Source organism: Bidens hawaiensis, unplaced genomic scaffold, assembly GCF_021521415.1.
Source record: "Bidens hawaiensis isolate Kalapana, Puna unplaced genomic scaffold, B.hawaiensis_p1.1 tig00002772_1, whole genome shotgun sequence".
Classification (NCBI taxonomy): domain Eukaryota; kingdom Viridiplantae; phylum Streptophyta; class Magnoliopsida; order Asterales; family Asteraceae; genus Bidens; species Bidens hawaiensis.
Genome location: NW_027491150.1, coordinates 2585610 through 2609036, shown reverse-complemented (window position 1 = coordinate 2609036; position 23427 = coordinate 2585610). Strand labels below are relative to the sequence as shown.

Here is a 23427-nt window from a genome sequence, read left to right as displayed (position 1 = left end):
TAGAGGTTAAATGTGTATTGAATTAGATCTATTTAATATTGTAATATATGTCCAGCTGGAATAAGATTTAAAATAGGAAACAAATTGTTGTTATTTTGACAACGATCTTTTTTATAAGTCAGGATTTAATTACAATTTTATTATTCAAAAACCAAAATCCTATCTTGCTTTATATCTACTTTAGTACTTTTTTATTTATTTATATTTAAATATGCACGTCAGCATTCGAAAAAATAAAAGATAAATAACAATATATTGAATTGTTTCCAAAAAATAAAAATATAAAAGAAAGCAATAAATTAAAGATTTGAAGTCACTTGTCACCCAATTTCCACGGATAAGAATTGTGTACCAATAAACTTTTGATCTTTAAGCATTCTTATTCTTTTAAAATACATTTCCATAAATGTGTGAACCCAATTTTGAATTATCCAACCCAAAGTATATTTCATATTCTTGGAATCTATTTTTAATAATAAGTGCATGAGCAATTTTAAGTAAGTATTGTGATTATCTTGGGAAAATTATATATTCGGGTGTTAAGTGTCATTTTAGTATATGTTGTTTATCCAATTACGAAACTTTAGTATGTTTTTTATTTTATTGTGAATAGATATTCCATTTTTCTAAAACTTGAAATTTTGGTATTTTTTTCCTAACATCATCTATTTTGTTCGTTAAGTTATTAGTAAATTGGTAAGTTTGTGGCATTTTCATTTATGTGATTTGTTCATTATACAACTTTAGTACCTTTTTTTTTAAAACAAGTATTATAATATCAAGTTTAAAAAAGTGAAGTAATCATTTGCAAAAAATAATCATACTATGTTTCAACGTATTGTGATTATTAGGATTTATGTGGTATGAGATCGTGATTATTCTAATGAACAAGTAAGTGTTGTGCTTATTTGGACTTATGTGGTATGAGATCGTGATTATTCTAATGTTTTTGTTGGTGTTCGCAGAAGGAATATAATTATGTATCGGACCAAACAACTTGTTTATTTTATAAGTAGTTTGTACTTTTATAAGTCTTTTAGTTGATCATAAGTCATAACTAATCAAACCCAAATCTTGCATTCCATGAACTAACTGTTTCGCTTGTATATATGGTTGTACGTCAATTACCGTATGATATATTAGTTTTTACATACGTTTCTTCGTATCGTTTATAATCTTTTGAAGATTAGTAAATACCCAAACTAAAGCATCAAGACCCAAACTAAAGCATTTGTGACACAAATATGTAGTCAACTTCGTTTAGAGCTTCTTCAATAGGACGTTTTTAAGGATCGTGAGACTAGTTTATGAGTTCTGAACAATTGTGTACGGGTTTTAGAGACTAGTTTATGAGTTCTGAACAATTGTGTACGAAACTGTGTTTTTGGTGCCCTTGTAACAAATTTAAAGTTACTAATTAATATTGTATTGTCAAGTTTGTAACCCTCTATACGGAATCTAAAAAGTATACTTGATATGTGATCATTATGACGAGTATATTTGTAGTCACTATTTTTCTCATGAATATATTCGATGCTTAAATAATGATATTTATAATATAGAATTGAAAATGATAGTTTTACAAAATACAATCTTAACATTGAAACCAACTACAAAAACTATGTATTATTTTAGGCAATATGCCTTTAAAAAGTCAAGTTGAAAACTAAAAACGTTTATAAAAAATAAATTCTACACCAAGAACGTTGATAAAAAAAATCACAACTAATTAAAAACGGTTATAAAAAATGTAATATTAAACCATACAACACAACAATGGTTTGTTAATAATTGTATTATTAAGTTATTTAATGTCTAGCTATTATAAGTCGTGAATTGGCGACATTATCTTCTTAAATAAGTAATTTTAATCAAAAAAGGATTTTTTTACTATCTTTTTCATGTTATCATTTTTTATTAACTTCTTCTATAATTGGTTATATTGCTATATATATGTTAAAAAGGTTAAAGTAGCAAGAATACGTCAACACTCAAATTATCCATTTTGAATAATACAAGATAAGATCGTAAGAAATATGTAAGCAACCGAACTATATATGTGAATATATTGACTTATTGGTTGAACTCTTGCTAGTCAACATTTTAGTTTGCCACGTTTACAAGAAACTACGTATATGTAACATGAATATGTATATATATATTCATACGTATATAGACATATCAGAAATTACCCTTATTGAAAACCAAATGTATTATTAATTTATTATACATAACATACACACCGATACGTACGTATTCAATGTATACGCCACGTGTCCTTTCAAAACCAACCGGATATCGATCATTCTAGCCTACCGACAAGTGATAACATCAAAATATCAAATTACAAAGTCGCCTACGTACAAATTATCCTGCTTTTACGCTTACGAATACGGCGTATTCAAATGAAGAGCAAGTTGCAAAATGGATCAGTATGAACATACACACATACTAATAATAGAAACAATTTGACTATATATTCTTTAGCAAATAAAAATAATAGTGTGTTCATTTGTGAATAGAAGTTTTGAGTCAAAAAACATGGCCTTGACCAAACTAAAAGTCATACTAAGATATGGTGAGAGTTATATGTGGTGTGACTAAAAACTAAAAAGACATTATTTGGATGTATCAAGTGCATAATCATAAATGTTATACGGTTTTAAAGTTTTTCCTTGAAATTTAATGATTTCATATTAATAAATATTAATGGTTTCGCACTTAAATACGAACGTTCCTTGTACACCCTTATACACATTATGTATTTTCATTATTATTTGAAGAATGCAAATATATTGTTACCATTAAAGACCACATAAATAAACTATATCTACATTAATTATATTTTATTACACTATTAATATTAGTTAAGTTTATTTTAAAAGGCAAACAACATAACATAAAGCAACTAGCTAGCAAGAAGCTAGAAACGACAACACTACTTAAACAGCTAATAACAAGCAACAAACAAACACCCAAATTAAAAGAGATTATACATTATTCACGTCCAACTTAAGTTGTAATTTTCAACACTATTTTTACCCATAAAAGGATAGATTTCTTGACTTCTTACACGATTCAATTGGCAGACGGCTTTTTCTAGTTAGAAATAACTTCATTTCAGGACCTCTAAATGCACCACCAAAGCTTCGTTTTTAGTAGGATTGACTTTGTTATTCAAAAAGGGGTAGCGGCGCAGCTTGTTGCCCGTTTGCCTGCCACTTTATTATAAACGTTTTCTAGTAAAGGATCGTATCTTTAATGCACCACCAACAAGCCGAAAGAATCACCGCGTGTACATTGCAAAGTTTATTGTAAATATTGCAACATCTCGTACATAATATGTATAAAAAGTTTGTACCCCCGAAACTTATGTGCCCCGACGGATGGTACGGCTTGCACACCCTCCGAGCCTCCCCTGTTAATATGTAAAACTTTATTAAATTATAGGTTTATGACGTCATTAAGATGACGTGGATTGAGAAACGGATGATAATTATCATCGGTGAGTAGATAATGATGTAGTTAATGGAGTGTCGGTGGGCTAGAAATCTGGGAAACGCGTGATTTGTAATAAACTTGTCACTTTTACAGCAAAGCCCCTGGTCCCACACATATCACGAGCCACTCCCCTTTATGCTACTCCTTAAATGTAGGGGTAGAATGGGAATTATGCTTCATGTTTATCTTAATTCTTGTACGTGGACATACGTTGGACAATCTAATCCGCATATTAATAACCTTTTTACGTGTGAATGAATAATACAAGAACTTTGAAATATATACTTAGGGGGTGTTTAGGATTGCTTATTTTCATCAACTTATAACTTATAAATTTTTTGAAAAATAATAAAGTGTTTGAGATTGCTTATATTGTGAGAGTAAAAGTTCAATAAGTTACACTTTTATAACTTATTAACTTAATGAAAAATTATAAGGAAGTAAAATAAGGAATCCCAAACACCCCTCAGTAACGTAATACTTGAAATAGAATGATGGGATATATATAAATTAAAAAAAGTCTAAAAATATGACAAGATAATAATCACATAAAAATATTAATAAAATAAGAATAGTAACAGTTTATAATTTCTTATAATATGATAATTTTGAAAACACTTTACTACTTTAGAATAACATGAAAGGTTAAAAAGGTAATATATATATATGTGGGTAAATATATTTTGGATCAAAATAGAGTAAAATAATGGTAGGGGTCGATGTAAAGGATTGTAAACCATGGATTTCATTATTAATCAACTTTTTACACCGAAACATAGATATCGTCATAGAAAAAATAACCATGTCGAAATGGGAAAAAAACACATGAAAAAGCTTTAACGAGTTGTTCATATATACATGAATGAATTTTACATTATCATGTGCAACTCTGTTTTGTACGAAAATTACATTAAAACTTGATAAAAATAAACATGTCAGAATAATATACTTAAAAAATAATTATACTAAAGGTTCAAAAATGTGTGTATAAGTTCTTTCCTTAAAGAATTCATAATACATAAATTCTTTAAGAAAACTTATTAAATTTTCACACATAGTGTTTTAATCTTATTTAAAATCAAGCACTTATTTTTTTAAAAGGCTAAAATCTCTTAATGCTCCTATGTATACACTATTTGTAAACATATTTTTGAATCTTATAACAAAGACAATTTGTGGCATCTATAAAGACATAGAAAAATAGAAAAGGGAAAAGTTGACCAAGACTTAGGCTGGACCACAAATGCATAATTTAAATTTTGTTCAGAAAATCAACAAATTTTGTACCGGTTCAAACTTATACCAGCCACTGGCATTCTTTAATTTGGAGTGTTGTGGGTAAAGAATATATGCCAAGTTACTTGTGGAAATCATGCATATAAGCATATTACACTATTAAAACTTTGATAATCAATATAGGCTACTTGACCAAGCAAAAAATGATGGACCATCTAGCAAAGATGTGGAGCCAAGGACCCCTATATAGGGCGCATCGACTGTTCTAACGAAGCTCGTAATGTAATGTCATCGTCTTCGAATCAAGGTACAACCTGTCATCTAATAGTGCATTTTGCTCCATCACATGTGTTATTGTCATCACCAATGTTATTATTAGCTAGCTACAAGTGTTATTTATTTAGACTTTGGTTAACTAAAAACTTTTTTTAAAATATATATATATATATATATATATATATATATATCAAACGTTCCACTATTGGAAACATCTTTATAGATGATTTGGCATGTCCTTTAGAAGATTATGTTATATGATGTAATAGTTTAATCTTGTATTATGTGTTACTTTACTGGTAATGGGTTTGAAGATATTTTGATAGAGACTGAGATATGATAATGATGATGGGTGTTGTATATGTTTCCATAACCAAACCCCACACATGCTTTCACTTGGTGCCCATCATTAAAAACCTTTTAATTTCAACAAAAAGCTACAGTTCACCTTTAGTATTCAATTCAAAAACTAATGGTGCTTTAAAGTTTAAACTTCCAATTAGGTTCCCAAATTATTAAAAAGAAGGTAGTGGTTGGAATAATTAAATACATATGTTTTGTAAGCTCATGAAGTAAGATGTGCTTATTTTTTACTTGTTAGCAGTGGTAAGGAGTCAAATTTGTTAAATATATGTTAATCTAGACTTAGTTATGTTACTTATGTAGGTCAATTGTTATGTCCTATTTTAGTGTACGGGTTTATAGTGTAAATACGTAGTAAGTCTTTCAATTAGGTTAAACTAATGACCGGTTATCCAAAAGATGGTTCTTAAATCGTTGCATCCTTACACACGTCGATTCATAATCAAGAAAAGATGCCCGTGTCAATAATTTGTATTATATCACAGTCAGTTAATAGTATTGAAGAGGTAGGACCCCGCAAAGCCCAGTTGGACCCGCAAGACACACCTTGAAGAGGTACGTCTGCGCAAGGACCAGCTGGTTCCGCAGGACCCACCATGCTCAGAGAGATGAAGACCTTACACGCAGTAAGCCAGCTGTTCACGCAGGAAAGCCTCCCTTGGTACAGTACCCTACCTGTTCCCGCAGCTGTGGGTACAAGCCAAGAAGGAAGGCTACCCGCACTAACAGTAAGGCTACACGCATAAGGCGCTAACTCTTATACTTCAGCAATGTCACCTGAGGAAGGAATGAGCAAGGCGGGAATATTCCCGCCCAAAAGAGCCAGTCCGTACGCTTCTGGAAGATCTTTTGTACTATACCTGCCAAGGTATGGACAAAATAGACAAGATCTGACCAAAGCAGCCCATGAACCAATCACAAGGTGACAGCTCACCGACAATAGTACGAGGAGGAGCACGCTCCAGTACAAAATGTCACTATCAGCCGCTGCCTACCCACCAACTCCCATCGTGGCACGTACGTAGCCCGTAGTTGGTGGAAAAGGAATATTATACAGCTGGCCGTACCTGCTTGGAAACCTACCTTCGGCTATAAATACTCCAACACCTTGGAACGGTATGATCATCTTATCCTCTCTCTAACTATTTCTCTCAATATACACATATTCAGAGCAATCTAGTCTGATTCTCACGCCGGAGGGTGGTCACAAGGAGGAACCCCCCCTTCTCAGTGACGAGCTCACGGTGTCTGTTTTGCAGGTCAAGAAGAATAACCATCTTTGCCGGACCTAACCCTCGTGGGAAACATCTACTTAACCCTAAGATTATCCGTAATCTGCCAGGGTCATTTAGTGTTTCTTCAAGTATACAAATGTTCTTCCATATATTCTTCAAGATTATTAATTTTGTTGATAATTGTTGACTGATTGATTCCATCAAAATTGAGTATTTGCATGATGAAACTCTACTTCGGCTTGTTTAATTTAAAAGATTTCGAGCTCAACCTATTTTAGCTCGGGTTATTATTAATTTGTTAAACTTTAACTTACAAAGAGGTCATGTTGGAGGATATGGAAGATTCGAAACAACAAACAGGTCAATAACACAAGTCCTCATGCTATAATGTTGTGGTGGAGAATAAGGAGAATGCGTTTTTATGGATGAAGCGACGGTCAAAATTTCACGACATGGATCGAAACAAATGGCGTAGTCATAATTTCTTTAATGTAAATTTGTAATCCCTTGTTTTTGTTTCCGGTGATTCTAGCTAGCTTCTTGTTTCATTTTTGTTTTAATAAAAAAAATGTAGTTAACAAAATGCTAGATGATTAATGAATAAAGACTGTGGGCTCGAATATAACAGAAAAAAAAATAATTATTATTATGATGCATTCAAAATAAATACGTGACTTGAAAGTCAACCATGGCAAATTGATAGAGAATGTCAACTATTGACGTCGGCCATGCTGAATTTTATTTTAAAAATCATTTTTTTCCACTGAATTAATGACTCTTTTTTCACATCTATAAATATTAAACTCTATTGGATAACTACTTTTAATGTTTTAAAAAGTTAATCTGTTTTTCTTAAAAAAAGCCTTAATTCAATTGAAAAAACACATATAAGCATTTGGGCCTTCCCTCATGAAACCATACCGTCAGCTGTTATTTGATAGTCGTTGTATCAGCACAAGCCACAATAGCAGAACTCTCTGGCATAACGTGCGGTGGGACGAAAACCGGATACCAAATGTATAAAAGGATGTGTTATATGTTTGAAATTTCTTTTGAAGCATATCTATACAGCTTCATCTACGTGTATATGTTTGATCAACACTATATATAAGTGTTTAAATGGCTATTTGGCTATCACAATTTTACAAATTAATTTTGTATTAAGCATTCTTTAAGTGTCCAAAAGATAACTTTATATCCATTATTTATGTACACTATTTTTAAATTTTTAAATGTTTTATCCTTGTTTCACACTACAAATAAGTTAACCGGTAAACAATGCCCGATAACAGACGTTATTATGCAATCAAATCATACCAAATCTAATCATCCGGATCCGGGCCCAATAACTCATGGGACCCAATATCAAGTTTTTTTAATTATTTTGTATATTTTTAAGGAGTTTTTTTTTTTTTTTTTTGTTAATTTAGATTTTTACACATTCAATAAATGAAATAGTACTTCAAACGTTGGACCTATGTTTCCAGTTGATAAGGACCACACAAGTATTTATTATTTTAATCCTTTTACTTAATTAATACTCATTGGGGTTTTCTTCAATCTATCGCTTGGAACTACCCACAATACTTGATGCAGCTTTCCTAAGACGTAACGCCAACTGTCGATGCTAACTTTGACGCTCCATGCTCGACTCATTCAAAAATACTATCAATAAACAAATTCGCCACTGTGCAAAAAACCCTTATGTCAGATTACGAACATGAAACAAACTCACCACTATGCAAAGCCCCTCAAGTCAAGAATTAAGAAGCAAACTCACCACCATATGAACGGCCCTTGAAGTTTTAACAAGATGGTTTTTCATTAGTTTAAATTTTGGGTTTACCGGGTTCCTCGGTTTAGTTCCCTTGATTTCGTAATGGACAAAATGCTTATTGTGTTGTAGATATAGGAAAACCAATAACCCAATATAGTAATTCAAGATTCCTGTTTTAATCAAATTGAGTTATTTTGAACCAAATTAAAACCGATTACCTAAATATGTGTCGTTTTAAAAAGAACCGAAAAATGTGTAATCCAATTCAATATTAAACGATTTTGGTCATTTGATTTGTTGACTTAATCAGTAAAAGTCAAATATTGAACATAGTGTATATTTTGTTAGTTAATTTCATACTAAATATATCAGGCTATGTGTAATTGAGTATTATAAGAATGAACAAAGCCCCTACATCATTACCCCTAGCATTGTTGGGCATTGTAAGTGAAATTGAGTTACACACTAGTTGTATACATTATTTTATATGTAATTTTCTTTATTATATTTAAAAACTTTAGGACATGTAGCCCAGTATATAAAATTAAAGCCCAATACAATTAGCTTGACTTAAAGCCCGACTTAAACAACGGACCTAATCCTATTGTGTTTTGTCCACACACTTTTGTTAAATGTTAATACATATTATATGGTTATATTGAATATTTTTTTTAACGAAATATGTTATAGCTGATAAGAGAGAGTCAATTTTCAAGTATCATTTAAAAAAAATAAAAAATTCTAAACTTTTTGAAGTGTATAATTAAATATTGGAAGACCAAAATGAACTAAACTTCTAGAAAAATTGTATACATACGAAAATTAACTAGCTATTGATTAATAATTAATATAACTTTTATTTTTCATATAAAACATGTAAAATTAGATAAATGTAAAGTAAAAATGAGTTACACATTAGTTGTCGATCATGCAAATATTGAGGTTGATAGGTACCACTAACAGACTTACCTTTAAGTGTTTGAGGTACAATTATCACACTTATGTTTTATGTGTTATGTTTGAGACATTATATGTGGTTCTTTAAATAAGTGGTGAAAAAACTGTGGCTTGAAAAATAAAGTGTTCTTAAATTGTAAATTTCTTATTAAAAGTAAATTTATCATACAAAGGCGTTTTGAAAAAAAATATTATTTATGGATCAAAAGGTGTATTATAATCTTGTCACAACTAAAAGACAACTTATTTTATGTTAGTATACCAAACAACATTTATACAACAATAAATACGCATATATATCATTGAATAATAAATTCATAATAAGGTGCGAGCTAAACTCAAACATGAAAAATCACATACGAGCTTAGTTTGAGCTTTAATCATACTAAAACGAAATGGTTTGAACTCGACATCTTTCTAAGTTAAAAAAGTTGGTCCGAATCGTACACAACTACATTACTTCTGACAAACATGAAAAATCACATACGAGCTTAGTTTGAGCTTTAATAATACTAAAACGAAACGGTTTGAACTCAACATCTTTCTAAGTTAAAAAAGTTGGTCCGAATAGTACACAACTACATTACTTCTGAACAAATTTTGAATAAATAGTTAAATACATGTTAGATAACATATGTAATAAGATTATTATTTGATATAGAACCTGCTTAGCTTCATTAATAAATAAATATGTTGCTTTTGTTATAAAATACTTATCTAGAAATTATATATGGTAAGTGTATATTACTTGAAATTTAATTACCATTATTAAAACTGAAAGTTTCTTTATTATCATCTCATACAAGTAATTAATATATGGTAAGGATATAATTTTCGAATTACCGTCCTATTTCTGTTAGGGATTTAAAATTTAAAAAGTTAAACTTTCCCAACAAGTAACATAAATTCTAATTTTCATGAAACTTCTTTGTGTGTGTGTGTATATATATATATATATGCTAGCACGTAAGGGTCATTATTATATGTACATGCAAAAGTTTATATTCTGAATATTTTCTTGAAATCAACTCTCTACTTGAATAACAATGGGTATTCCACAGAAATCAAGAAATACCACCAACGATATGAGTTTGAGGGTTTATAGGCGGGGAGAAAAGTGCGTCGGTAAACACATTAACCAATCAACCATCACTGTTAAATCGCTTCCGAAGGAACTATTAGTTGATGTTCTTGCCCGGGTTGCATCGTCCTCGTTCACAGATCTTTTTAATGCGAAACTCAGGTTAGTTTCATACTCATGAGTCATGATACTTTTTTTTTTCTGTTTTTATCATGTTAATTTGAACACTACATGGTTATTTGGTATAATTTATATGCATATTGTTGATTTTGTAAGAAACTATTTGTTTTTTCGATATGATTTTATTATAATATATAATATATAATTTATATGCCTTTAATGTTATTCATAGGCATGCATATTCTGTTCTGATTACTGTACAATTTCTTTTTATATTGCTATTGTTGTAAGTGAATATCATCCGTATATGCAAACAAAATATGATAATAAACCTTTACTTATTATATTTGTTTTTTTTTTTCTGAATATGTTTTTAGTTACTTATTATCATATAAATCGGTGTATGCCATAGATTTAAGTTTAAGCTTGTTACAATATTTTAATCAAGTTCTCTTTCTTTTCTTTTTTTTTTTTATACAGTTGTAAGGAATTTCTGGATTCAACATCAGACGACTGCATCTCTCAATGCATCTCCATTGACAAGTTCCCAATAATTCACTGGTTTCCGCCAAGTAAAGGAGTTCTTTCTTTCTTGACTCACTGCTTTGAGAAAGGAAACCCGGAGTCGATGTTCAGACAAGGAATGGTAAGAATAACTAATACATACATGAGACTATAATCGTTATATCGTGTTTGGTTTGGTTTGGTTTTCAATCTAAGATGCTAAAGGAAATTTTATTTAGTCCGGTCTGTTAATTAATTGTCCAATTTAAAACATTATTGCTTGTTTTTTATTTTGATCAAACAAGTACTAGAAAGTAAGTTTTACATGTTGATTATCACTCAACATTATAAGTTTATAACTAACTACAATAATGATTTTTTATTTTTACAGATTGATTATTTCAGTCAAGTTAATGTCAAAGATGGACTAGAGCTATTAAAAAGGGCGGCCGAGAAGGGACATTCCGAAGCAACATATGCGTATGGCATGATTCTTCTATCACGTGGGGATGATCAATCGAGTCAACAAGGATTAAATCTTTTGAATTCCATGAATAACTCAAAATCAAGGAATTGGAATGTGCAAGATTGTAGAAATAAAATCGATTCGATTTTAAGTCGAATGTGGATCAACAACTCTGTCACTCTAGAGAAGGTCGACACAAATTGTCAAGAACAAGATCACGTGATCCGTTTTAAAAGAAGAGGTTGGAGTTTAGATAAAGATGAAGAAATTGCATGTTGCGATACGTGTTTGTGGTATCGGGAGCTCATTTATTTTTGTAAGGCCATGAAGGTTATTGTCTAAAAAATTTGTAAGGAAGAATATAAACTATGAACTTATAATGCAGTAATAGATTGTTTTGTTATCAATGATTTAAGTTGATTATCTTAGTATGTATTTTTGTTTTTTCTATCTATAATAATTCTGTAGAAACAGGGATTAGCATCGGGTACTGATTACCGTTCGTACCGATACCATAGCATGTCGATTGGTATTGGATAACCATTTTTTCATAAACTCGGTACCGGTACCAACACCATATAAAAATGAACTTTTTGTAACGATTACCCGTACCTTAGGTATTTGATACTCACTTTTTCAGAAATTAGGTATCGGTCTATTCGGTATCGGTAATGGTTTTCACTAGGTGACAAAATGATTCATTCCACCCTCATGTTTGTTTACGGACCAACATCAACATGTATTGGATGTAAAAAATACTTTTTCCGGCCCAGTAGTTTGGGGCCCTAGGGTCTAGGCTACAGCCTAAAAACTTCTTGCAATGGGCCGGACCTGTTTATGTTTATTAACTTATTATTTGTAATAATGTTTAATTGAACGTTCTAACTAGGAACATATCAACATTTCATGTTTGTTTTATGTAATAACATTTGCCTTTCAAAAAAAAATGTAATAACATTTGGATAACATCTCATATTTACAATATTGAGCTATTTGGATATCTATCTACTCTAGACATGTTTAAAGGTTTTGTCTGTGTAAATTGACCACTGCCCCATTGATTATCGGGATCTTGTTTATCACTTTATGTATTTGTAGACAATTTTATTTGGATAGCTTGTTTTATTTATTTCTGGACAACTTTCTTATTTTTTATTTTATTTTATGCACTTTGTATAGGGACATAATTAAGGCCAAACCGAGAATAACAAACCTAGTTGATGAATCTACTATGGCCAACCTATTTTGATCTATTCTAAAGTTGTCCATCTTAACCTAAACTCAATTTGACGTGTCATACACGTTCTTACAACTCAACTTCTCAGCTTAACCACTCTTACCGTTCAAGTTCTCATAAGATATAAATATCCAAAATATTACAATTTAAACTATGATTAATTACCAAATAAGTATGATATCATGTATTATTTATTCTTAGTTTAAGATTACCAAATTCTAACGATTTTAACAATACATAAATAATTAAAATTCAATACAAAAAATGAGTGTTTTTCTTTTGACCACTAAGCTTTTTATAATACACAAGTAATCAAATTTTAAAGATAAAAAATGCATCTTTTTCTCCTTTTGACCACACCAAATTTTATGTTCAATCAACACCCACTATCTTGGATTCTTGTCCTCTTTTCATGCCTCATTCATTTGGTTTCCCTCCAAAAACATATGAAACACACTTGCACGTTGTGCATAAAAACTTGTACACTACACTTCTTTAGCACCACAAAACTAAAAGGTCTTGTATACCCCTAACCTTTTTTACACTAATTGTACAAACCCCTAAAGCAAACCACACCTCTTCAATGAAAAAAATTGAAGATTAATGTACAACCCAAATCAACACACCTATATCTATAAACACTCCATATGCAAAATCAAAATTATACCCAAACCTAATATCCGGTTTTTGTCTCAAGGAGACAAAGCAAATAAGGACACACAAATGCTAGTACGTGGACGATGAAATCGTACTCGTTTAGGAGCATTTGGGGCTTCGATGTCATCAAAATCGCTTGATGGGAAGTCTTCCGAGTTTAACGAACATCTAAAAGCCGGGATCTTTTTCGGTGTGCTATATTCAAAATGCCACTTCTTTGCAATCACAACCTGCATTTTGTACATCAAAATTAATTTTCATGTTTCTGGTAACAAGGCGTTTTTCAAAAATTAAATAATGGGGCGTTTCCAACCCTCGTTTTCTCTTCAAAACACCCATACACCACTACGTGTGGAGGTGTTTTGAGGGCTTTTTAGCTCTTGACATTTGATGACGCGTTTGATCAAAAGGCCAATCACATCTTCAGTTATTCGGTTATATATTTTATTATTTATTTAATTATTGAAAACATTATATAATCATTTACACAGGCTAAGAACCAGTATGCATAAAAACCCCACCCGCCCAATGTCTACATGACAGTGATGTGACCAGACATTTTCACTTCCACTACGATGTCCCAAAGTACAATTTAACAACTTACAGCTTCTCGTATCTGCTTAGACACATGAAACAACCTCTTCAAATCATCATGTTCCACTCCACAAACAATCTTAATCTATTCAAAAAATCAAAACCCAAAATCAGCAAAACATCATACACAAACTACACAAATTGATTAAACAACTTAAAACTTACCAAAAGTTCTTCAGGAAGAGCTTCAAGCAAAGACTTTTGACAACAAAAACCATATTCACTATCCAAAAACTGCTTCTTTGTGGGAGTATTAGTAACATCATCAACTGAGTCAATCTCCATATGATTCAACATCAATATCCTCTTTCTTCCAAATGAACTTGTACGTTTAACTAGTCCTAAAGCCATATTGGTCCTGATGTTACCATCATAAACAATCAAACTAAAGAACCAAGACCCATATCAAATATAACAAAAGAGGAATACTTAGTAAATAAATACCTTTTTTGAAGTGGAAATTAGGCCTAATTTTGTGGTGGTGGTAAATAGTTAATTGAAGTAACGGTTGTTCTTAGAAGGAAATAAAGAGTAGATCTTGTAAATGGAAGCTAAATTAAAGTTGGTTTATATAGATAGATAGAGATGGAATATTTTAAAATATTTTTGGTTTTGTGGTGGGCCCACTTGAATTTAACATTTAACTTCCTCTATATCGGTTATACTTGGTGGTGGAAAAGACTCGAAGTTTCCGATATTTTGGGGCTCTGGTTCAAGAATTATGTGGAATACTGGTATCGTATCATATGAATCAAACCAAAACCGATTGAATATAATCGTTATCCGCACTCGATTTTCATGTTTTATTAGAGGTTTGCATGAAAGCTAAAAACCCGACTCGAAACTAGAAAAACGAAGCAAAACAAAATCTGACAGTTTGGTTTCATGTTTTCGTAACAACCAAATTTACGGTTTGATCTTGGTTTTCCATGTAATAAAATAGATAAACGAATTGAACTGAATTTCTAGATATTAGTTTTTATATATGTACTAGTTTTTATCCCTCGTATTACGGGGTTTGTTTTATATTGTTTGTTTTAATATTTATTTATTTTTTGAATTTATATTTTTTTATTGTATCAAAGTTAATACTATACTTATGGTTTGATGATAAATTGTTTCACATGAAATGTTACAACCCGGTTTAAAATCTATATGCTTTTGATGAGACCCAAGACCCGTTTATTTTTTACTATAAAATTGGTTTTTTTTAATTATAAATAATATTTATGAAAGTTAATAATATACCTATGGTTTGATGAGACCCAAGACCCGTTTATTTTTTTACTATAAAATTGGTTTTTTAATTTAAATAATATATATCTATTTTAAAATAAATAAGATATTAATTTTTAGTATATCCTATTTTATAGGATTTTACATCATTAATTTGGTGAGAATAATTTTTTATTTAATGAGATGTTATAACCCGTTTAAGGAATATCTGGGTTTGGTAAGATCCATACCCATGAATTCGGGTCAAATGCATTAGAAGTCTCCATTTAAAAATCAAGCAAATCTGGTGACTCCAAAAAAGGGGGGAGCGACCACATCGCGACACCTAGGTTTTTTGGATCTTCGTTTATATATATTATAGATTCATAGTAATTATCAATAATAAGTTATTATATAACAAAAATAATTAAGTTCAAAAAAAATATAACAAAAATAATTTATGTCCAAATTCATTATTTATTGCAAGATCTTTTTATTCGGCACAAAGATTTCAAACTTAAACGGTAAAACCGCAATCGGTTTTAAAGAATCTAAAAACTGAACCGTCTACAAGACTAGATTTCGGTATTGGTACCGTTCTTTTTCGGTATTTTAAATGGTATTGACTATTGATAACTGAACCAAAAGAACCGATATGGTATGGTTTCACTCCTTTTTGGTATAGTGCCGAGTGCCGACATCATCCCTAGTAATTAGGCTTTTTAACAATTATTTTGGATCACTAGACACTAATCCACCTGATCATCTTCACCCTTCAAATACCGAAAACCACTCTCATAAAGAAAACCCATCATACCCCAACTTGAAACTTCTATCTTTTAAACAACGAGATTTAAAAAGTTTTTAATTTCTTAATGAGAAGTGGAACATTTAAAAAATAATTAGTGACCACAATACCTATAACATTGTTTCTTTTTGTTTCTAAATAAAAAAAATAATTACGCAACTTCTGGTTTATTCAAGTGCCCCCGTATTATAGCTCGACTTATTCTTTTGTAAAGCTCTTCATGGTCCAACCTTCCGTTCGTGTCTGTGGGAAGATCCATATTAACTGTTTTTCATTGACATCAATTCGATTGAATCCCGAATTAACCAATAGAATTTCCATTAACTCCATGTTAAAACGACTATTGAGCATGATGCAAAAAGCAGTTTCTGTATACGAGTTGTCTTAATAAACTTTGCAGTTTATTACTAAGTAATAAAAAAAGACAAAAAAAATTAAAAAAAAAAGTATGAGTAAACAATTAATAAGTAATAAAAGAGTTGAACTCGAGCTTGAAAATACTCACGAGCTAATGCTCAGGCTCGGCTCGTTTATACCCAACATAATTATTATGATATAAAGTGACTTGCGCGATGCGTATAATCAAAGTCAGGAACCAAACACAATGCCTGTGGTTTTCTCACATCCGTACACCCGCGATACACCATGTGAACGTAGCAATGGTATTTAGGGGGTGTTTGAGATTCTTATTTAGCCTTCTTACAACTTATATAAGTCATAAGTTATAAGATAAAAAGTCATAACTTATGACTTATCCACTCACATCCTTTAACTTTCTCAAACACCTTATAACTCATAAGATATAAGTCATAAGGAGATATACTAATAAACAATCCCGAACACCCCCTTATAGTCACTCATGTAATCAATTAAATTTTCAATCAATGGAACCATCAATCCTATGAAAAATGATTGCATCAGTCTCCGCACTTGCTAATTTGTAACTAAATGGATTTTATAAATAAATTAAAGAGAAATTAATATTAATAAAAAACTCTTGTGCAAATCAGATTTTTGGATCCTTGTCCTTATCTAAGAACACTAAAGTATTGCGAGAACTAACGATTCATGTTTTCTTTTACATAATTTTTTTACCTTTAACATACCCCACCCTTTGGGCTATGTTTTTGTTTTTTCCAAAAAATGTAATAACAGTAATAATAAATAAAATTAAGTGATTATTTCTAACAAGTACAAAGGATACCTTCAAATTTAAAGCTTTGAAAAACGTCATAGCTCTAGTTGCAGGTCAAATCAACTATATGGAAATCAGACTCCATGGGTTACAAGTTTTATTGCACTATATGTTTTTGATTTCTCACCTGTAAAGAAGTTGTTCAACAACTAATCGAAATTCGATATCGAAATTGTTGAGCACGTAACACCTAATAGAATTTTGAATGTGAGAGATGACTCAATAAAACAAGGTTTAGAATTCAGTAATTCAAACGTACATAAGATAAACATGAACATAAAAGACGAAATTCAAGGGTTAAATAAACTCAAATGTTGAGAACAAATCACATTTTCTTTCTCACATAAGGCCTCATGCTCGGAATGATTATCTTTTTCCATAAATACTTATTTAATTTAATCTTATTTATATAAATGGATTTTTAAAAATGTTATTCATATTAGAAGGTTAATTTAACGTTTCATTTTATATATGTATATTTCACATAATAAATAAGCAAGGTAGTAATTACATCAAAACATGAGGCAAGCGAATAACAAGTTGTGTCGCTACCCGTTTTTAAATTGCAAAACCCAATCTAAAATATGTATAAGTTTTTCTTTCTTTGTAAGGCAACCGGTGTTTGGTTATGAAAACATAGGTAGGTACAATGGCGCGGTCTCATGTTTATTTGTTACGAAGAAAATTAAAAGCATGTGTCCAAAAATACTTTCACTTTTTCGGATCTATTAAAATTTAGCTTCTAACATGAATAACAATAAGGACACATTAAATAAATATATGAAGTTCAACTGTTATAATGCAATTTAAAACTTAAATGTCATAAAATTACCTAATTTTATTAATTATTTTCATTTACTTGAATTTTTTTAAACATCATTGTATTAATTTTTTTTTAAAAAAAGCACTTGTTTTTTAAAACATCATTGTATTTAATAAACCGATCTCCGGCTTTTGTCTTAAGGAAAGTGTTTTTTTAGATTATTAATGTTCCTTGCGGGAATCGACGATTTACATAGCAATCTCGAGCTTGCTGGCTAGGTTCGTTTGCTGTGGATATGTATTTGGTTGAACAACCATATTCTTTCTGTCTTCACCTTGATAAGAGAAATGCTTCGAATCACAAGGGAGCTCTCAACCTTCAAACAAACTATTATAATCATCTTTATATGTTTGAGATTATAGTTAAGTATAAATGATAAGGAATGTAGAAAGCTCAAAAGAGAATTATTTTTTATGGATGAATTGGGATGTGGCGTAATTTTAGTCTTGATTATGTAACTATCTATCTTATTCTTTCACGACTTTCTCCTACCTCCTTGGTGAGGGTAAGTTTTCGATTTGCTTTTAATTATAGCCTCGCTAAAAAAGGAGGGGTTCTTGATTATTTACAATCAAAAATATATTATCTGAGCCACTTAGGTAGCTGGCCCAGTGATACATGAGTTTTTTACCAAGATGGTGTAGTTAGGAAAAATATTTACCAATTTGGTGTAGTTTTAAAACTATTTGCTAAAATGAGTACTTTCTTGAAACTTGTTTTTCTCTCTTATATTAATTGAATAAACCAAAATCTAAAACTAACATCTTTTAAAAATTATAATTTTTACCACTAAAAAAAATCTTTGGTTTTTGGGGTTGCAATGTTGTTCATACGGTATTGGTTTGATTAGTCAAGAACTCAAGATAAGAATACACAAATTAAGAATACACTTTTATTATTTGTGGTTCTTATTATAAAGAAAGAATACTAAACATATATTAAAGATATTTGATTATAAAATTAATTGAAGCTATACTTTATTTTAATTTAAATAAATAGTGTATACAAGGAACTCTTTTGATACTGGAGACATTATTAACTTTCTATCAGTTATAATCTTATTACTAAAATCAATATTGACTAGTAAGTTAATGTGATGAATGATCAAAAATTGTTTGTACACTTCTAAAAAGCACCCTAAAACATAAATATATTGTATAACTTTAAAATTAATTAAAATGAATATCAAAATTTTTAAACGTTTATTTGTCTAAATATATACGCCTATGAGAGGGGGCGCTTATACCCAACTTGGTTACAAGTGGTGAAATTGAGATGATCTATTTTTATTTTTCCTTTATTCTATTTTATCTCTTAAAAAAAATTTGTATAAAAACATGCACATATACATGTAGATATAGTGAATATACACATACACTTAAAAAAGAAAAAAAAAACCCAATTGTTAAATTAATTCTCAAAATTATGAAGATTTATGTGCATATAAATTTTTAATCAATCTGAAGAAAACTAAATAACTTAAATTCAAAGTTGATTAATATAAAATCCAACACATTGCTAATGGGCATGACTTACCCAGCAATGTAATGCAATCATAGGCATATAAAGCCGTCTTTCTCCATTAGATTGTTTCATATAGTCGGGTTTATTCGTTGTTGGTTAAAAAAAAATAATAAAATCTAACATATTAGCTCGTATAACGTACTCTCCTTCTATCTCAATATATATATTTAAATGATTTGTGATATATATTAAATATAAAAATGAAAAAACGATGAACAAATATGTGTTGGAAAGTGAGAAGGCAACCTGGAGTTTTTTACCAAGGTTATTTTTATGAAATACTAATATAAATAAAGGATATTTATTTTGAGGTTATTTTTGTATAATCCATAAACGTTGGAATATTAAAAGTCATCTGAGTAACCACTAAAAAAAATCTTTGGTTTCTGGGGTTGCAATGTTGTTCATACGGTATTGGTTTGATTCGTCAAGAACTCAAGATACTAGTACAATAACGAGTACCAACATTCACTATAGCTTACGATATCAAAAATATAATATTGTGAATATAACTGCGTTTTCAACTAAATTTATACTGTAACATCAACAAAAAGATGCACAAAATTATGTATTTCGTTTTTGTATTTAAGTTAACGAATACAAGTTATAAAAATTACTTCTAAATAATATTAATTTTCTTGAACCAATGCTAATGAAAATTTATGGCTTTATATGAAATAAATAGATAGTTAACTTAATATTATTTTATTTAAAAAGATAGTTACACATATGTTGAAATTTCTTTTACGTATTCCACAGTAACCTCGAGCAATAATTGAAATTTTTGAATAAAGTTGTAAATTATGAAAAGAGGAATCGTGTTAAAATAAAATTTTAGTGGTAAAAATTATAATTTTTAAAAGACGTTAGTTTTAGATTTTGGTTTATTCAATTAATATAAGAGCGAAAAACAAGTTTCAAGAAAGTACCCATTTTAGCAAATAGTTTTAAAACTACATCAAATTAGTAAATATTTTTCCTAACTACACCATCTTGGTAAAAAAACTCGTGATACATGGAGGCATATGCCTCTTCCTCTTTGTGGAAAGTCAGAATTGCAATTTACGATTTTTGAACATCGTGATAATTGTCAGAAAAATAATTATTATTATTACCGAATTTTGTAGGTGTATGATACTACACAAACAAACATTAAATCAGGTGAAAAGGTTAATCACCATGGATAATGATGTTCCAAGTTGGTAAGTTGTTGACCTACCTATGCAACTCAATTAAACTAACTAAATTCGTCCACGTCACCATAGTTTAATACTTTAATCATATCCTCACAGTCAATATTGTTTTGCATAAGTTTCCTAGATATGATACTGACTTATTGTGATTTTGATGTGGATAGTTGTATAAGCGCTTTTTGTTGAAAATTTTTTTTATCTTTTAAGGAATTGGTTAGTGAAAAAGAAATAATAATAACTTGGTCCCGAGCATCTACCATTATACCCATAATGGTGGGCCATACTGTTGCTATCCATAATGGAAAGGAACATTTACCTATTTATATAACAGATCGTATGGTAGGACACAAATTAGGAGAATTTGCGCCTACTTTAAATTTCCGAGGACATGCAAAAAGCGATAATAGATCTCGTCGTTAAAAAACGTTTGTTCATGTATAATAATATATATAGATATCTATCATTGATTAGTATGAGACGAACTTTATGTTAAATAAGAGAACAACAGAAGTATACGCCCAAGTACGAACATGCCATGTTATATTTGGAGGCTCATGATTGTGTTTCCAAATGTGGCCCACGAAAACGGGCATAACTTGGCCCATGAAGCGGAGCTTCAGGCCTATTACCCTGTCCGAAGCCCAAAAATGTCTCCTAAATAAAGTTTGGGCATTTTTATGTTTTTCTGCAGTTTTTATGTTTTTGTTTTTGGGTTTGTGTTCGGCCTATGGCCCATTTTAGGCCCATTTCGTATTAGACTCTTTATGTATATGCTGGATATGTAATATAAACAATCAGACTTGAATTTTATAATAATTACTTTTTCTCTTCATTTTCCCTGACATTTGAGTGGGATTTTTAGGGTTTTTGAAGTTCATCACGGGTATTCGTTGAATCAACATGATTCGATCTTCATTTTGTTTATACCGCTGCATCAGATTTATATTTTGATACACTTCTATGTAAAAAAATAGAGATGGCAAGCTTAATGTATTAGTTTACATTTGACATTCCTCTTTTTTTTTTCTTTTTTTAACAACCAAATCATTATTTACCACCACCCCAAATTATTATTCCTCTTCTATGTGATTTATTTATGTAGGTTCAATGTTAAAATTATGAGTCAGATGGATTTAGATTTAGATTTAGAAATAGTGTATATTAGGGGTTAAAGTAATGTAAATTATTGTTTTATTTTACTCCGTACTTACTAAAAAAGTCCAAACTAAGAAGTCTACATTGGTGTAAAGTGTTTTTCTAAATACAAAACGTTATTATGAGAAGTGATGAGAAGTTGAGAATAGAGGTGGGAAAACTGTGTTTTTATTAGGAATCGTGAGCTGGGTAGGAACCGGTTTTGAGTTTGGTCAATAAAGTTAAGAATCGGGCCAGGAAAGAACTAGTTCCAGGTATGGTCAGGTTTTGGCTGGGTTGGGTAGGGTTTTGACCGGTTGAGGTGGAACTGGTTTCGGTGGGCCGGTTCGGTTCCTTGTCCGGGTACGGTTTATCTGAGAGGTTTCAGAAACTGAAACCACTCGTAGATCAGGGATACCAGGTTCGGTTCCGGGTCAAGTCCAAAACCGGGTTGTATGCCCGCCTCTAGTTGAGAACACTAAGTCACTAATGAAACCCGATTACATCTTCACACGGGCTTACAGATCATAATATAAAATAAAGTGATTAAAATTCTGTTAAAATAAGAGAGAAATATTAAAACACATTATTCACGTTTTCAAGCCTTCTAAAATCTTAAACTACTTTTAAGCCCACTGATTCTAATGAGCCCAGTAATAAATTCTCATATATTATAATTAATACAAAATAGCAAAAGACGTCTTTTATATTTGATCGTTTTTTCAATAGACATCCTTTAACAAAAGAAATGGCAGAAAACATGCTTCATGTTACATACTTTGATGCTAACATGAGGGGTAGTATTGTAATTTTATGTTTTTGTTTTTTTTCTTCTTTCGGCTTTCGCTCCCTTTAATCCTTCATTGTCGGGAGCAAAAATTACATTGACAACGACACCTACAGTTCAATAAAGAAATACGAGTGAATCAATAACAGCTTGGTTTCTGTATATAGATTAAAACACTAAACAACCACACGTGAGAAGGAAAATGTGACTCGTTTTCCCTTATCTGCAGCCAACCCATATGGGCGAACCAAGGTATCAAACACTACTTTCCATATCCGTCCATATGGTCATTTTGTGTTATGTTTCATATTTGTGTTTTAAAGTATCAAGTTCTGCGCAAAACACGAGACTTTAATAATATTAATTTTAATTATCTAGGCCTTAAGCACGGGGGAGGTGTAGAAGCTCTGTCAAGCTGTTTGGAATGTTAAAAAGTTGGAAATCGTTGATAGCAGATGGTGTAGAGTTGGAAATATGGTAATCTTTGACCTTTTCTTAGTCAAACATGATTTTTTGAGTATGGTTGAGTTTGTGTGAGTCAACAACTTGTTCAGACGGTATATAAATAATCATGAGGTTGGATTTGTCTGGAATGGTAATTTGGGGATTTGGGATAGTAAAAATTTGGAAAATAACTATGAACACGACTCGTTAGACCCAAAATGTGAACGTATGTATATATGTGTATTTGGACGTATAAAATATATTCGTGTATATATATATATATGTTGCCATTTTTTTATT

At 30.6% G+C, this 23427-nt stretch overlaps 2 protein-coding genes across 3 annotated transcripts; one reads left to right on the top strand and one right to left on the bottom strand.

The window, feature by feature from the left end:
* Window positions 1-10298: 10298 nt before the first annotated feature.
* LOC143621111 (putative F-box protein At1g67623) lies at window positions 10299-12162 on the top strand. Its single transcript, XM_077092631.1, has 3 exons — window positions 10299-10588; window positions 11027-11192; window positions 11442-12162. Exons 1-3 carry the CDS (start codon window positions 10392-10394, stop codon window positions 11856-11858), a joined length of 780 nt encoding a protein of 259 aa, XP_076948746.1. The 5' UTR covers window positions 10299-10391; the 3' UTR covers window positions 11859-12162.
* Window positions 12163-12934: 772 nt separating this feature from the next.
* On the bottom strand, window positions 12935-14562 carry LOC143621110 (F-box protein At1g61340-like). 2 transcript variants are annotated; one of them, XM_077092629.1, is made up of 4 exons: window positions 14449-14562; window positions 14170-14362; window positions 14015-14089; window positions 12937-13640 (listed from the first exon to the last, which is right to left on the bottom strand). In XM_077092629.1, the coding sequence occupies exons 2-4, from the start codon at window positions 14353-14355 to the stop codon at window positions 13446-13448; spliced, it is 456 nt and encodes a 151-aa protein (XP_076948744.1). In that variant the 5' UTR covers window positions 14356-14362; window positions 14449-14562; the 3' UTR covers window positions 12937-13445. The 2 variants fall into 2 exon arrangements, with proteins under 2 accessions (XP_076948745.1, XP_076948744.1); XM_077092630.1 differs by lacking the exon at window positions 14449-14562 and having other exon boundaries at window positions 12935-13640; window positions 14170-14377.
* Window positions 14563-23427: the final 8865 nt, after the last annotated feature.

Excerpts from the sequence above, each read along its gene's own strand:
- LOC143621111 (XM_077092631.1), top strand. The coding sequence starts at position 10,392 with ATGGGTATTCCACAGAAATCAAGAAATACCACCAACGATATGAGTTTG. Across the intron at positions 10,589-11,026 it reads CTTTTTAATGCGAAACTCAG|TTGTAAGGAATTTCTGGATT; the intron begins GTTAGTTTCATA and ends TTTTTTATACAG. Across the intron at positions 11,193-11,441 it reads CGATGTTCAGACAAGGAATG|ATTGATTATTTCAGTCAAGT; the intron begins GTAAGAATAACT and ends TTATTTTTACAG.
- LOC143621110 (XM_077092629.1), bottom strand. The coding sequence starts at position 14,355 with ATGGCTTTAGGACTAGTTAAACGTACAAGTTCATTTGGAAGAAAGAGG. Across the intron at positions 14,090-14,169 it reads CTCTTCCTGAAGAACTTTTG|ATTAAGATTGTTTGTGGAGT; the intron begins GTAAGTTTTAAG and ends TTTTTTGAATAG. Across the intron at positions 13,641-14,014 it reads CTAAGCAGATACGAGAAGCT|GTTGTGATTGCAAAGAAGTG; the intron begins GTAAGTTGTTAA and ends TACAAAATGCAG.